General features: G+C 41.3%; 1 protein-coding gene across 2 annotated transcripts in view; it reads left to right on the top strand.

Annotated features, from left to right (window-relative positions):
* The window catches only part of LOC136858301 (fatty-acid amide hydrolase 2-B), a 366,694-nt gene that overhangs the window by 224,953 nt on the left and 127,513 nt on the right, over positions 1–14,228 (top strand). For both annotated transcript variants that reach the window (XM_067137740.2, XM_067137741.2), the window contains exon 6: positions 13,141–13,298. In XM_067137740.2, coding sequence (XP_066993841.2) covers positions 13,141–13,298 — 158 coding nt within the window. The remainder of the gene's footprint in view (positions 1–13,140; positions 13,299–14,228) is intronic.

Raw genomic sequence — 14,228 nt, 5'->3', positions numbered from 1 at the left:
CTCATTAAAAGTGTCTTATTACGAAAAACCGAACTCGGAAATTCCAAAGACCCCAAAATCCTCATTTTAAGACTCTAGAACGCTCAGTTTTTGAAGTACCGGTATTTGTGTCACGCGTTACCGTACCCATGGGAAATAAATCTCGTTCTGCCGTGAAACGTTGTACGGTCGGAAAAGGGGTAAAATTACGTCACCCAGGCTTCCCTAACTGCTGGCCTTCCTTACTCTTCACTAGTCCTCACTTGCTTAGTAACTCCAATGGACAGTTTGAATCACCTTGGCTAACTCTGTTCGCTGGTGTATGCATAAACACGTTTCCAGTTAGTTTTGGAACATACACGTTTCCTGCTGAATCGTGGAATTAGCCTAGTCACATTGGGCTGTATTAAAGTGGCTTCGCACCGATTAACATTAACCGGAATTTGAGAATTACCAGTTACCAGCCTCCACTTATCTCAGGTGGTTAACTACCGGCTTTTCCCCATAGGGTCCTGGGTTTAAACCTCCACAAATCTAAATATGTACAGAGAATAGCGGGAGTGGAGTAGTGGCGGTAGTTTTCTCCACCTTTAATATTTTCCCAGATATTTTCAGTGAGTGATCCTTGACTACCAGTCCATGATTTGATTGTGGTACAGTAGTTAGTCGCCGGCCATTCATTACTGATCCCTGGATTCATATCTCCAGGAGCAACGGCGAGTATCCCAGATCGTATAAAGTTCTAAATAAAGCACGATTCTTTCGTGTCTCACATCAGTTCAGTGTTTTACGGTGGTGTGTATACTCGATCTGGAGTCTACATAATGTCCCGTCACAAAGTCCAAGAGCTTATCTGATAAAGTTAATTAATGTAAAGTTGATTAATATTTAATTCCGTTGAAAATACGATTTCCACCATTACATCCCGCCAAGTTGACCAATCCCAAGCAATAAATGTGGAATTTATTTGGAAAGGAAAGTCACGTCACTGTGGTTCAGATTCCACCTAAAACTGGAAGTTCCATGGCTAAAATCACGACGTGAACAATCACATAAAACTAGAAGCGTGCTTGCTTTGCTTGAAAATTCGATACTCCAACATCAGAGCAATATGCTATTGTCGTTGTTTTGTTGCTTGAGTCATCAGTCCATAGACTGGTTTGATGCAGCAATCCATGTCACCCTATCGTGTGCTAATCGTTTCATTTCTACATCCTGAATCTGCTATAATTTACTGATCATATTCATAACTTGGTCTACCCCTATCGTTCTTAGCACCTACTTCTTCTTATTCGTATTTATCTGTTTACCCTCCGGGGTCGGCTTTTTCCTCGGACTCAGCGAGGGATCCCACCTCTACCGCCTCAAGGGCACTGTCCTGAAACTTCAGACTCTGGGTCAGTGGATATAACTGGGAAGGATAACCGGTACCTCGCCCTGGCGGCCTCACCTGTTATGTTGAACAGGGGCCTTGCCGGGGATGGGAAGATTGGAAGGGATAGACAAGGAAGAGGGAAGGAAGCGGCCGTGGCCTTAAGTTAGGTACCATCCCGGCATTTGACTGGAGGAGAAGTGAGAAGCCACGGAAAACCACTTCCAGGATGGCTGAGGTGGGAATCGAACCCACCTCTACTCAGTTGACCTCCCGAGACTGAGTGGACCCCGTTCCAGCCCTCGTACCACTTTTCAAATTTCGTGGCAGAGCCGGGAATCGAACCAGGGCCTTCGGAGGTTGCAGCTAATCACACTAACCACTACACCACAGAGGCGGACCTTAGCACCTACACTTCCCTCAAAAACCAACTGACCGGGCGAGTTGGCCGTACGCGTAGAGGCGCGCGGCTGTGAGCTTGCATCCGGGAGATAGTAGGTTCGAATCCCACTATCGGCACTATCGGCAGCCCTGAAGATGGTTTTCCGTGGTTTCCCATTTTCACACCAGGCAAATGCTGGGGCTGTACCTTAATTAAGGCCACGGCCGCTTCCTTCCAACTCCTAGGCCTTTCCTATCCCATCGTCGCCATAAGACCTATCTGTGTCGGTGCGACGTAAAGCCCCTAGCAAAAAAAAAAAACAACAACTGAACATATCCTGGGTGTGTTAAGATGTGTTCTACCGAGCTCGATAGCTGCAGTCGCTTAAGTGCGGCCAGTATCCAGTATTCGGGAGATAGTAGGTTCGATCCCCACTGTCGGCAGCCCTGAAGATGGTTTTCCGTGGTTTCCCATTTTCATACCAGGCAAATGGGGCTGTACCTTAATTAAGGCCACGGCCGCTTCCTTCCCACTCCTAGCCCTTTGCTGTCCCATCGTCGCCGTAAGACCTATCTGTGTCGGTGCAACGTAAAACAACTAGCAAAAAAATAATAATAATAATAATAATAAGATGTGTTCTGTCAATCTCTATTCTCCTCGTCATATTTAGCCAAATCGATCTCCTCTCATCAATTCGATTCAGGATCTCTCCAGTCGTGATTCAGTCTATCCATCCCACCATCAGAATTCTTCTCCAACGCCACATTTCAAAATCTTGTATTTTCCTTCTTTCTGAGCTAGTTATTGTCCATGTTTCATTTCCATACAATGCCACCCTCCATACGAAATTCTTCAAAAACATCTAATTCCTATATCAATGTTCGAAGTGAGGAAACTTTTTTCATAAGAAAGGCCTTCCTTGTTTGTGCTAGTCTGCATTTTATGTCATCCTTACTTCATCGTTAATTATTCTGATATCCAAGTAACAATATTTATCTACATCCTTTAAATTCTCCTTTAAATTTAAGGTACAGCCCCATTTGCCTGGTATGAAAATGGGAAACCACGGAAAACCATCTTCAGGGCTGCCGACAGTGGGGATCGAACCTACTATCTCCCGAATACTGGATACTGGCCGCACTTAAGCGACTGCAGCTATCGAGCTCGGTAGAACACATCTTAAATATTAAATTTCCTAATTTAATATTTCCTGCATCACCTGACTTCGTTCGACTGCACTCCATTACTTTAGTTTTGGACTTATTTATTTTCATCTTGTACTCCTTACTCAAGACTCCGTCCATACCATTCAGCAATCTCCCCAGATTTTCTGCAGTCTCAGATAAAATAACAGTATCATCGGCAAATCTTAGGCTTTTGATTTCCTATCCTTGGCTTCTGATTCACTTCCCAGATTCCTCTTTGATTTCCTTTACCGCTTGCTCTATATAAACACTGGAAAGGTGTCCGGCTCCATGGCTAAATGGTTAGCGTGCTGGCCTTTGGTCACAGGGGGCCCAGGTTCGATTCACGGCAGGGTCGGGAATTTTAACCACCATTGGTTAATTTCGCTGGCACGGGGGCTGGGTGTAGGTTTCGTCTTCATCATTTCATCCTCATCACGACGAGCAGGTTGCCTACGGGAGTCAAATCAAAAGACCTGCACCTGGCGAGCCGAACATATCATTGGACACTCCCGGCACTAAAAGCCATACGCCATTTCACTTTACTGAAAAGGTGGGGGTAGGGAGCAAACTGCAGCCTTACCTCACTCCTTTCTGGATTGCTGCTTCCTTTTCAAAACTCTCGATTCTTATCACTGCAGACTGATTTTTATACCGATTGTGGATCATTCTTCGTTCTCGTAATCTGATTCCGATAACCTTCAGAATCTCAAATAGCTCGGTCCAATCAACATTACCGAATGCCTTTTCTAGATCTACGAACACAATGTACGTGGGCTTGCCCTCTCAATATTCGGCTCTCTAATATCAGACGTAAAGTCAGGATTGCTTCACGTGTTCCTACGGCTCAGCCCAACAGCATCAAGGGAAAACGGAGGCACATAAATTTGTGAAACTCAGTAGTTAAGTTCAAGGTAAAAAGGGAAAGAAACTAAGCTGCAAATTATTTATATGAAATCAAGGGGACGGGGAGTTTACAGGAGCTAGTTTCGGTTTTTACAGTATCAAAGGTAAACTACGACACATACAAACCTCAGCATCGAAGTGTAAGGCAAATTCGGGGAGAAAATAGACAAATAATAATTTTTATGAGATCGAGGGGTGAGGGATGCATTTAATTGCATTTAACACATTTCCCCAGACAACGCCGGGTAGTACTGTGCTGTCGTATCGCTTCACTAAAACAAGAGTAAGAATTAAATGCGGTCGCGAAAATAGAGTGGTAAAATAAAATGCGCTTAAGAAAGAGCAGCTAAATAACAAAACCAAGCACAAATAAAACACATGGCGAATTTGACGAATCGCTGCACACCACAACACCAAAATTTTCAGTAATAAATTCTGTACAGTACGAAAATAATAGAACACACAATAATACCATACCATATACAACCAAAGCTAAATATCTGCAATTATCCAACCGAATGTTACTTCCTTGCCGTTGCAGGCTGAAGTCCTTTCTCATTCTGAATCGTACGAAGATTCACTGCCGACAGCAATGATGAAGGGCTCCATTTCGTCCTGCATCAGATCAGATTTTCACATGCCCGCTTCAATATATTTCACGTAGGTATTTCATGTAGTTCGCCCAGTTTTCAGCAGACACGCATAAGAAACCGTCATCTATGTGTCTTTCCGTATCCTTTATTTTGAAAGTGATGTTGTTCATAGCAACATAGTGCTTCACTTGCGCCCAAGCAATTCAATAGAGTTCAGCTCACAATGATATGGTGGTAAACGAAGAACCGTGCCACCACTTTCTTTTGCCATTTCATCGATTCTGTGGTGATCGTATTTCCATCGCACACTGTGTACGAGGGATACCAAGTCTGTTTTAAGCATGTTCTTCTTATATACTACACCACATTCTCGAAACCATGATTGCAGGTTCTCTTTCTTCCACGCCTTCGTACGCAGACCTTCTTTCTTGCTGCTGTCATAGGAGGCATTGTCAAGAACAATGACAGAGTTTCGTGGCAGGCTCAGTAGCAGACGTTCTTTAAAGTATTTCTCAACAATCACCATCCATTTCGTCATGAGCATCTACGGTATTATTCTTGCACTGAAACATGTATTTCACCCCTGGCACGAACCCATGGTCGTTACCGGCATGCACTAACGCGAACCGCGCATCACGACCTGTAGGTGACTTAAGACCGCATGAGAGTCCTAACAGAAAAGTATCCCGTAGAGTTGAAATGGTCTTATCTTTCCATTCTTTCCCAGTTGTATGCCCTGTGTTAACCCATGATTCATCAGTGTAAAAAATGTTCCATCCCTCGCCTCGATATTTCTTAATTGTTGACAGATACTTGCGACGCCAAGATAATAATACCTTAAAGCACACTAATCCTATGTCCACTATTAACAAGTTGTGGGAAATCGCATAACAAAACTTGAAATTGATATTTCGTAATAATCCATTGTTCCTATATGCTATTACACTGATTTCTTATGAAGCATAATGCATCTGAGCCGTAATTCTAAAGAATTTAGGTGAAAATTCTCAATTTTTTATTTTAATGTTTTTTTGCACTTAATTCGGACATAGCACAACTGAGCAATAACACGTATACCATTTTTCGATATAGTACTGACAGTTTTATTACGTGTCACAAAGGCGTAAACAGGATATTTTCAACAAAAACAATATTTTAACCGTAAGGAAAACATTTATGACATTGTAGCACTTTGAATACAATAAAATGTACAATGGAATATCAAATGTAAAAAAGACGCAGAACAGAAAGACGACCACTGGAATATTCTTGATAAAATGTACAATGGAATATCAAATGTAAAAAAGACACAGAACAGAAAGACGACCACTGGAATATTCTTGGAACATTCTAATCATCCTTGCCCGCTGTCGGTGCCCGTAAACGTCATCACAGACATCCTTTTCAGAAGGCAAATTGTTGATGAAGCCCTTGTAATCAGATGGAATTACACCATTCTTCACCAGATTCAATAAATCTTTCTTTTTCTGAACTGAAATGGACAGCTGAGCACTGTATTTTACTTCCAGAGAAATGTTTGCCCAACCAATTGTACATGGATTCACCACGAACTCGTGGAGATCGTACTTCACACCACACTTGAAGTGAATTGTCGAACAATTTTCTTGGAAACGAAACCACTTTACGTGAAGCCAATTGACTTTCTGATTCATAGAATCTCTTGTTCGATTCTTCATGACGTTTTTTGTCAGCTGTTCTAAGTCGTACACGCTGTTGTAGCTCGGTTGAATGACAGTGTAAGGCCGAGGCTTCTTTCTGGCCATTTCGATTACAAGTTTATACTCATATGGAGTATAAATAGTTTTGTGTTTTGGACATTTATTTATTGCGGCATGAATTGAGTCAGCCTCAAGGTAGCTATGGCCTCTCTCCATAAATTTCAAGTCTACTAACAGTTTCCCGCTGGCTCCGCCCGCAATGTACAAAGTATATTGTTCGTTACTATCCTCACGGATGTATTTGGAAAGTTTCGAGTTAATGAAATAAAACACATGATCCGCTGTGGTAATAGAATGTAGTATTATGTCAACAAAACACTTCAAAATATATCACACAAAGAAATTGAATTAAACGTTCCTTGGAACAACACTACGCGCCGAAATGTTAAAAAGTCCTTCAAAGATCTTCGTCATGGAGACAAATGTACTCATAACTTTTCTCAGAATCAACCAATTTAAGTAGCTATTACCTCAAAAGAAAGCGTTTGATCCACTGATTGGTTTTAGACCAAAACGAACTGCGTATCTATATTAGAACGAAATATATGATTGCTTCAATGGGAAAAAGTGTTGAAGAAATGAGACGTCAAATTGAATGTGCACTCATAACTTTCCTCAGAATCAACCAATTTGAATAGTTACGAGCTGAAAAGAAAGAGCTTGATCCGCTGAGTGTTCATAGGCCAAAACGAACTCCGTACCTCAATTAGAACCAAGTACCTGATGACAAATTTGTGCATGAATACCTTTCAGTTAAAAAAAGGAAATCGACCGAATAGAATGGCCGGACTGACTGACTTTAGTTTTCATAAAAAAAATTAAAATATAGATGGTTTTCAAGTTAGGGTACATTTTGATATTCATTGCGTAGAGCAAAGCAGAAACTACGATTTGGTTCCTGTTCTGCCCACCACATGTATCAGCATACAGGACTAAATGCTCAACTTCCGGATGCAAGTGCTTATTGTAACTCAGCAGGCAGCTGCCAATTTCTGCACTCCCTTTTCTACCATGGGTCTCATCCCACAAGTAGCAGGTTCCATTCTTGAATGAATCATAAACTGTTTAGTTAAAAAACTGAGGGTTTTCTCTTATAGTAAATTTGGCAGTCCCCCGCAAATTTCCACACGCAAACTTTGGATTGTCAGCCGCAGTTTTCGTACCTTCTTTCTTCATTTATCCTATTTGAAGCTTACGAGTGATGTGGTCCAAAGAGTCCGAGTTGGTGGTAGTTGTCTTGGTGCGTTCTGCCTCGGCGCACTTCGAGCATTGATCCTTCTTCGGGGTGAAAATGGCTAAGGATGGTTCGAACTTATTAAAAATCGCCCGGAATGCAGATTCTGACACCTGAGGGCGATTCGCAACCTTGCTGTACAGGTAATGTAAGGTTCGCATGCATATGCTCGGTGCCAAGTAGAGACAATTGCTCTTCTTTGTACAGTAGTGAGCAGGAACCTTCCGAAACGAATTAGTGCAGGCACGAACGTGGCGAACAACTCGTTCTGGAGTTGCATTTGGATCTGGTCGTCCAGCCCACCGATCTCGCCCTAAGTAGGATCCGTGAGGGCTCTTATACTCCAAAGCCACGTTTACTACACTCTTCGAAATAGCAAACGTATTCAGAAAAAATCTTTGACTTACTCGAACTGCATTTCCAGATACGTTTGGCAACGTATGCTTTCTACTGACTTCTTTATTGAATTCCGAATCCGGTTGCCCTTTTCTCTTCCGTTGAACAAGTTGCTCACTAACAAAGTTGCACAACATATTCTTTTGGCGTTCGCTATTCTCGAAACCATAATATTTGTCGAACAGTGTTTGTTGGTGTTCTTGAGTGATGTTCGTTAGGCATCTGAATCTACATGCAGAGTCATCCAGCTTCACAGCCTTGGTTGGAATAATTCGACCATTGACGTCGCTGTAACTCTTGCCAGCCAGCCAATTTACCTTTTTGACGTTTCTCTTCCAGTTTGCAGGGTCTGCAAAACGTCGTCTTTTCCACTTTAGTGTTTCCGATGAAATATAGTAATTGGCAGTACCAATCTCGGGAACTTCCTCAAGAACACCTTGATCAAGCAACAGCAAACAATAAATGATAATGACCATTTGCAAAGACAAATACAGGAGGAGAGAGGAAAACGGGATATATTGGCAAATATTTGTACCAAGTATTCGTCATTGTTAATCTTTGTGTATTTATAACTCGATCTTACCATCCATTCTATGTTGTGATTCACGACTATCACTTCCAGCATCCTGTGGCAGTTCATAACCCTCATCTCTTTCTTCAACTGCACACCTTTCAAGACTAGATATGTTGTAATTGTTGTTCTCCTCAAAAACTACAAATTGATTTTTGGTGGAAATAGTACGATCATCTTGTTCTATTACATCAATCAATCAATCAATCAATCAATCAATCAATCAATCAATCAATCAATCAATCAATCAATCAATCAATCAATCAATCAATCAATCAATCAATCAATCAATCTCTGCATTTAGGGCAGACGCCCAGGTGACAGATTCCCTGTCTGTTGTTTTCCTAGCCTTTTCTTAAATGATTTCAAAGAAATTGAAAATTTATTGAACATCTACCTTGGTAAGTTATTCCAATCCCTAACTCCCCTTTCTATAAATGAATATTTGCCCCAATTTGTCCTCTTGTATTCCAACTTTATCTTCATATTGTGATCTTTCCTACTTTCAAAGACGCCACTCGATCTTATTCGTCTACTAATGTCATTCCACGCCATTTCTCCGCCGACAGCTCGGAACATACCACTCAGTTGAGTAGCTCGTCTTCTTTCTCCCAGTTCTTCCCAGCCCAAACTTTGCAACCTTTTTGTAACGCTACTCTTTTGTCGAAAATCACCCAGAACAAATCGAGCTGTTTTCCTTTGGCTTTTTCTTTTTTCCCAGTTCTTGAATCAAGTAAGCATAGTGAGGGTCCCATACATTGGAACCAGGATTTTGACACACATTCTAGTGATCAGACACTGTATAGCATCACATCTCTTACCCTGCCGGCCAACATTCCGACGGAGATCTTCGTTTCACCAGTAGGACCACGGTTACTAGACTAGACGGTCACGCGCAGGCTCGCTTTGACTGGTGACATCATATGGCCTCCACTGCCGAGCTTTCAGTGAACACGACCCATTGTAATTTTGCGTTTCTGTTAATGATTTGCTTGTTTTTATTTAACCAATGATTAATATTTTTCAATTTTGTCAAATATAATTGCCAGTTGTTATGTGTAGATAATTATGTTGTAATTTATTTCAGTATTTTTCAGGGCATTACAAGTAATATAATAACACTGCTTAACACGAACAATTCTAGTAGCTTTCTCAATACTAAACTATCTTTCGCCACGCAAATAAAGTATTTACGTTTCGATTTTCGTATTTTCTATCCATCCAGTGATTTTAGAAAGACTTTATACGCAATTTTATTTATAAAACTACTTACTAAAAATAAAGAAACATGACCAATCGCATGGGATGCTTTTTACCGTTGTTTTGGCGGGTTGTATTAAGTAGTATTCTAGAAACCTAACATTATATTATTGTATAAGTAATTATTTATAAATGTGTACTGGCCGTGAAAAGCCCCTCAAGAAACGTCAACCTCTTCCACCATGTCAGGGGTCACTCGTTTTTAGGGGAAAGAGGCTTCCTATGGTGAAAATTAATTCGAATAATTTGTCAAGAGCATAATTTTGTTGCTCTATACAATTCCCATAGCCACTTTTTAAGCTGTTTGTACCACACACGTGGACACGGGAATTTAGGACGTCAAATCCATTATTAATAGTGATTACAGTCGCTTCTACACATCTGAGCTCTGGAAAGTTGTGGCATATTGCTTTACCCACAGTCAGTGATAAAAGTTTAGCGGCTTTCCATACATTTTTCCTCTCCGTTCCAGTCACAGGAATATGCTTGATTGAAAGAGTATGCGCATATTGCAGGTCTTCGCCCTCACTTTGCATTTCAATTAATTTTGTAAATGCTTCTTTTGTAACAGATTTCCCAGTTTTCAGTTGATATCCTTCAGCAGTAATTCAAGTGCATGAGGTACATCGCAAGAAAACCACATGATACGTTCTTTACTTTATGGGTTTTCCAGAGAGGGTTTATCCAACGAAATACTCAGATCAGTCATACATTTCCTATTTGAAGGTCCCATGTCACATACAACTGCTCTAACTTTAAATGCAGTGGTTTCTACGACATGAATTACTCCTACTAACAGTTCTCCTGACATCGCTGTATCAAAGTTGTAGTAGATAGGTTGTATCCACTTTTGAGCTAAACTTCTCATTACAATGACTTGGACATTATCATGGGGTCCTCTAATCATTTCTTCATTTTACCGGGCGAGTTGGCTGTGCGGTTAGGGGCGCGTGGCTGTGAGCTTGCATCCGGGAGATAGTGGGTTCGAACCTCACTGTCGGCAGTCCTGAAGATGGCTTTCTGTGGTTTCTCATTTTCACACCAGGCAAATGCTGGGGCTGTATCTTAATTAAGGCCACGGCCCCTTCCTTGCAAATCCTAGACCTTTCCTATCCCATCGTCGCCATAAGACCTATTTGTGTCGGTGGGACGTAAAGCAACTAGCAAAAAAAAAATGATATAGACCGTAAGCAATGTCCTCAGATGGCCAGCTTGAGCTTCTGCCGTTTACTAAAGCTTGCTGTTGACTTTTAGAAAAAGTACCCTCGAAAACTTGATTATTTTTAAATTTTATTATCTCGGTATTAGCTACACTAAGACGGTCCTGAAGATCCTTATTTTGCTGTTTTAAGTCACAGTTTCCTAGTCTAATTAACTCCAATTCAGCAGTCACTTCAACAATTTTCTCATCACAGGAACATTGATGTTTACTTTTGTTATCTAATTCCTTCCTAAAGATTGCATTATTAACATTTTCTGCTTCAATTGGTGCCTGCAATCGTAAAATTTTCCGTATCTCCTTACGATGATTTCGCTTTTGTGCCCTTATTTCACGATCTTTACAGTACTGACACGCTAATTAAGTTACAGTACGTCTAATTGGAAGGTTTAATAACTCACTCTTCAAGTCCCTTATGTAGTCCGAGTCGTCGAAGTGTACAGAGCACACACGAGCAAATTCAACAGTTAACGAATCAGCCCGTTTACAGACATTAATCCACTTTAATTTAATGCCACTGTTCTTTGGAAAACGATGGCATTTCATGTATAAGTCCTTCTGGTGTCTGTCGTGGTTAAAGCAACCAGCGACAGCACAACACACCATGGCACAGCAGAGAAAAATTGAACTCTTACACTGTTACGAAGGTAAACACCATCAGTAGACTAATGGAGCTCTGCTTGGTTTAGCGAACTTGAGGACCGCGTGACGTCAGGAGGCGTTGCTTGCTACTGCGCACCCAACTGATGACCCCTACCGTCTAGTCTAGTAACCGTGAGTAGGACTCTACCGGCTAACCGCGGTGTCAGACTTATAGATGATGATGATGATGCTTGTTGTTTAAAGGGGCCTAACAGCTAGGTCATCAGCGCCTAATGGTAAGAGATGAGACGAAATGTGATAACAATTAAAATTCCAAAATTCCTCTACTTACCATTCAAAATATGATGATGAATAAATGAATATGAATTTAAAATAATCAGCGGATCCAACTCACAATATCGAAAGTTTAAATGATTCCAAACTTCATCAACGATGATAAACAATAGTTATGAACTTAAAACAATCAGTGGATCCGCCCCGCAATGCCCGACCTTCCTATAAAGTAACTTAAAACAATGGTATAAACTTAACAAGGGACTACTTCCAAAACAAAATCCTAAATCTATGTTTACTACATTCAGGATAGCTTCCGGATGAGGTTCTGTTAACTGCAAAGCAACATAAGTCTTCAGTTTATAAGGTGTTGGGTATTCAGCCCGAAGGCTGGCTTGATCCTCTGCAGCTCCGCCAACAGCTGTCATAAATTTCCTAGGCGTCACTGAAGAGGCGTACTAGGGAAATGAGGAGTGAGGTACTTTCTCGTTGCTTTCCTCACTGAGCCAGCAGTTGCTATTACATATCAGTCTGCCAAGCCCACTGAAATACATGCACCAACCGACCCTATGAGTGATATTTTCACACCATTCATAATAGGGACTGGCTGCATAAGGAATGGTATTACTAGCATCACTCATACCTCAGTCACTTTCATATTGTCAAAGCCAAGGATGAGACTGAGACCGGTCAATGAAAGTAACAAATTTGATATAGCCTATACCAGAAGACATAGTGCACTGTAAACACTACATCTCGCCAGTAAAGGCATCGATTAATGAGAACAGAACAAAATTGTAAAGGTTTAGTCAACTAAAAGTCTGTGAATAACTCCTCTTAAGTTGAACAGTTGTCACAGCCGTTTCGAGTGATATTCAATGATGGAGTGAAGGAATTCAATACCAGTTTCAGTACATTCTACTGCGGACTGTTGCTATTTCGAGATGGATACAGAACTTTGTCACTTGGCACAGGACAGGGTAATACGTAGCTTCCACTGAAGTCTCAGTTTCATCCATGGCTTTGACGCCTGGAAGCTGCTGAGCTATGGGTGATGTTGAATAATGAGATTCGGAGCACCACATAAGTTTCTCTTTCTTCTCAGGAAACATTATCATAGTTCTTATACCTATGAGCAGAATGTAGTTTGAATCCCGGCTGATGCAAGAGTGTCTTTCGAAATCCAAAGGTCAGTTTAGACATAAAACTGGAGGTCTCGTCCTTACTAATAACAGGATTAGTTATCAATAAATATGAGAAAATTGCTTTACTTGTGTTGACTTACTGCACATCACTGAATCTTTGAGTTTGTAACGAACCAAGGACGATGCCCGACCCTGAAAGTTGCCCAGGATCATACTGACGATCAAGGTTGAAGTCAGGGAAGTTGTCCTCTTCACCTCTCATCTCACACTGTTTTACTTTACAGGTTATGTGCCAGTGATCGGACATTACCCTTATTCTCAGGACCCTGAGTTCTGCCGGTACCTGGTACTGGGCCCTATGGCGAGATACGCTATGGATCTTAAGCCAATGCTCAAGATAATGGCTGGAAACAAGGCAGAATTACTCAAGCTGGACGAGAAGGTAAGTAAAGCTCGACGGAAGTGAAGCACCTTATTATGAATTTCTTGTTACTCCATACAAGGATGTTTACGGTATACAAGGATGAGCCAAATGGAAACCTTGCATGCTTTTTACAATTTATTTTATTGAGCAAAAGTAGTACCCAGCTGTGTCATTCTTCTACGTAGCCTCCCTTGGTCAACTCTCGTTCTTTTCCGACCCCGACGGTACTAGGTTTGCTATGCCTTGGGAGTATTTTATTTTCACGGCCTTCGTGACCCTTCCCCCTCTTTTACCGATACCTTCATTCTTCGAAGTGTCGAAGTAAAAAATCAAATCACTGGATCATAAGGGAATGTTTCCCTATTCTTATCTTGAGTAGGTTCTAAATTTTGCAGAAATGCTTGGCGTTTCTCGCTTGTAGACTGCTCAGTGCTATTAGGGTTTTACCGCTGAGAACATATTATGGGCAAACCACGGATTAATTGTTGATTCATCGACAGATATTGATTACGGCTTAAATGTACTTTACCGGGCGAGTTGGTCATGCAGCTAGGGGCGCGGAGCTGTGAGCTTGCATCCGGGAGATAGTGGGTTCGAACGCCACTGTCGTCAGCTCTGAAGATGGTTTTCCGTAGTTTCTTATTTTATACCAGGCAAATGCTTAATTAAGGCCACGGGCGCTTCCTTCCCACTCCTAGCCCTTTCCTATCCCATCGTCGCCATAAGACCTATCTGTGTCGGTGCAACGTAAAACAAATTGTAAAAAATTAATTAAAATATACCTTACTACAGTGAACAAGCAGTGTTAAGGGATATTACTTTTGAATGTGTCGTGACGACTTTCCAACTGAAACTTCTGCCGCACCTCATTACCTCCATATCTTGCTGGTGTATTTTACAGATATCACAAACTTTACGATATTATAGATCAGTCTGTTATGGCTGCTT

This window comes from Anabrus simplex, chromosome 1, assembly GCF_040414725.1.
Source record: "Anabrus simplex isolate iqAnaSimp1 chromosome 1, ASM4041472v1, whole genome shotgun sequence".
Taxonomy (NCBI): Eukaryota; Metazoa; Arthropoda; class Insecta; order Orthoptera; family Tettigoniidae; genus Anabrus; species Anabrus simplex.
Note: the sequence above shows the minus strand (reverse complement) of the source record. Positions and strands in the feature narration are given on the sequence as shown.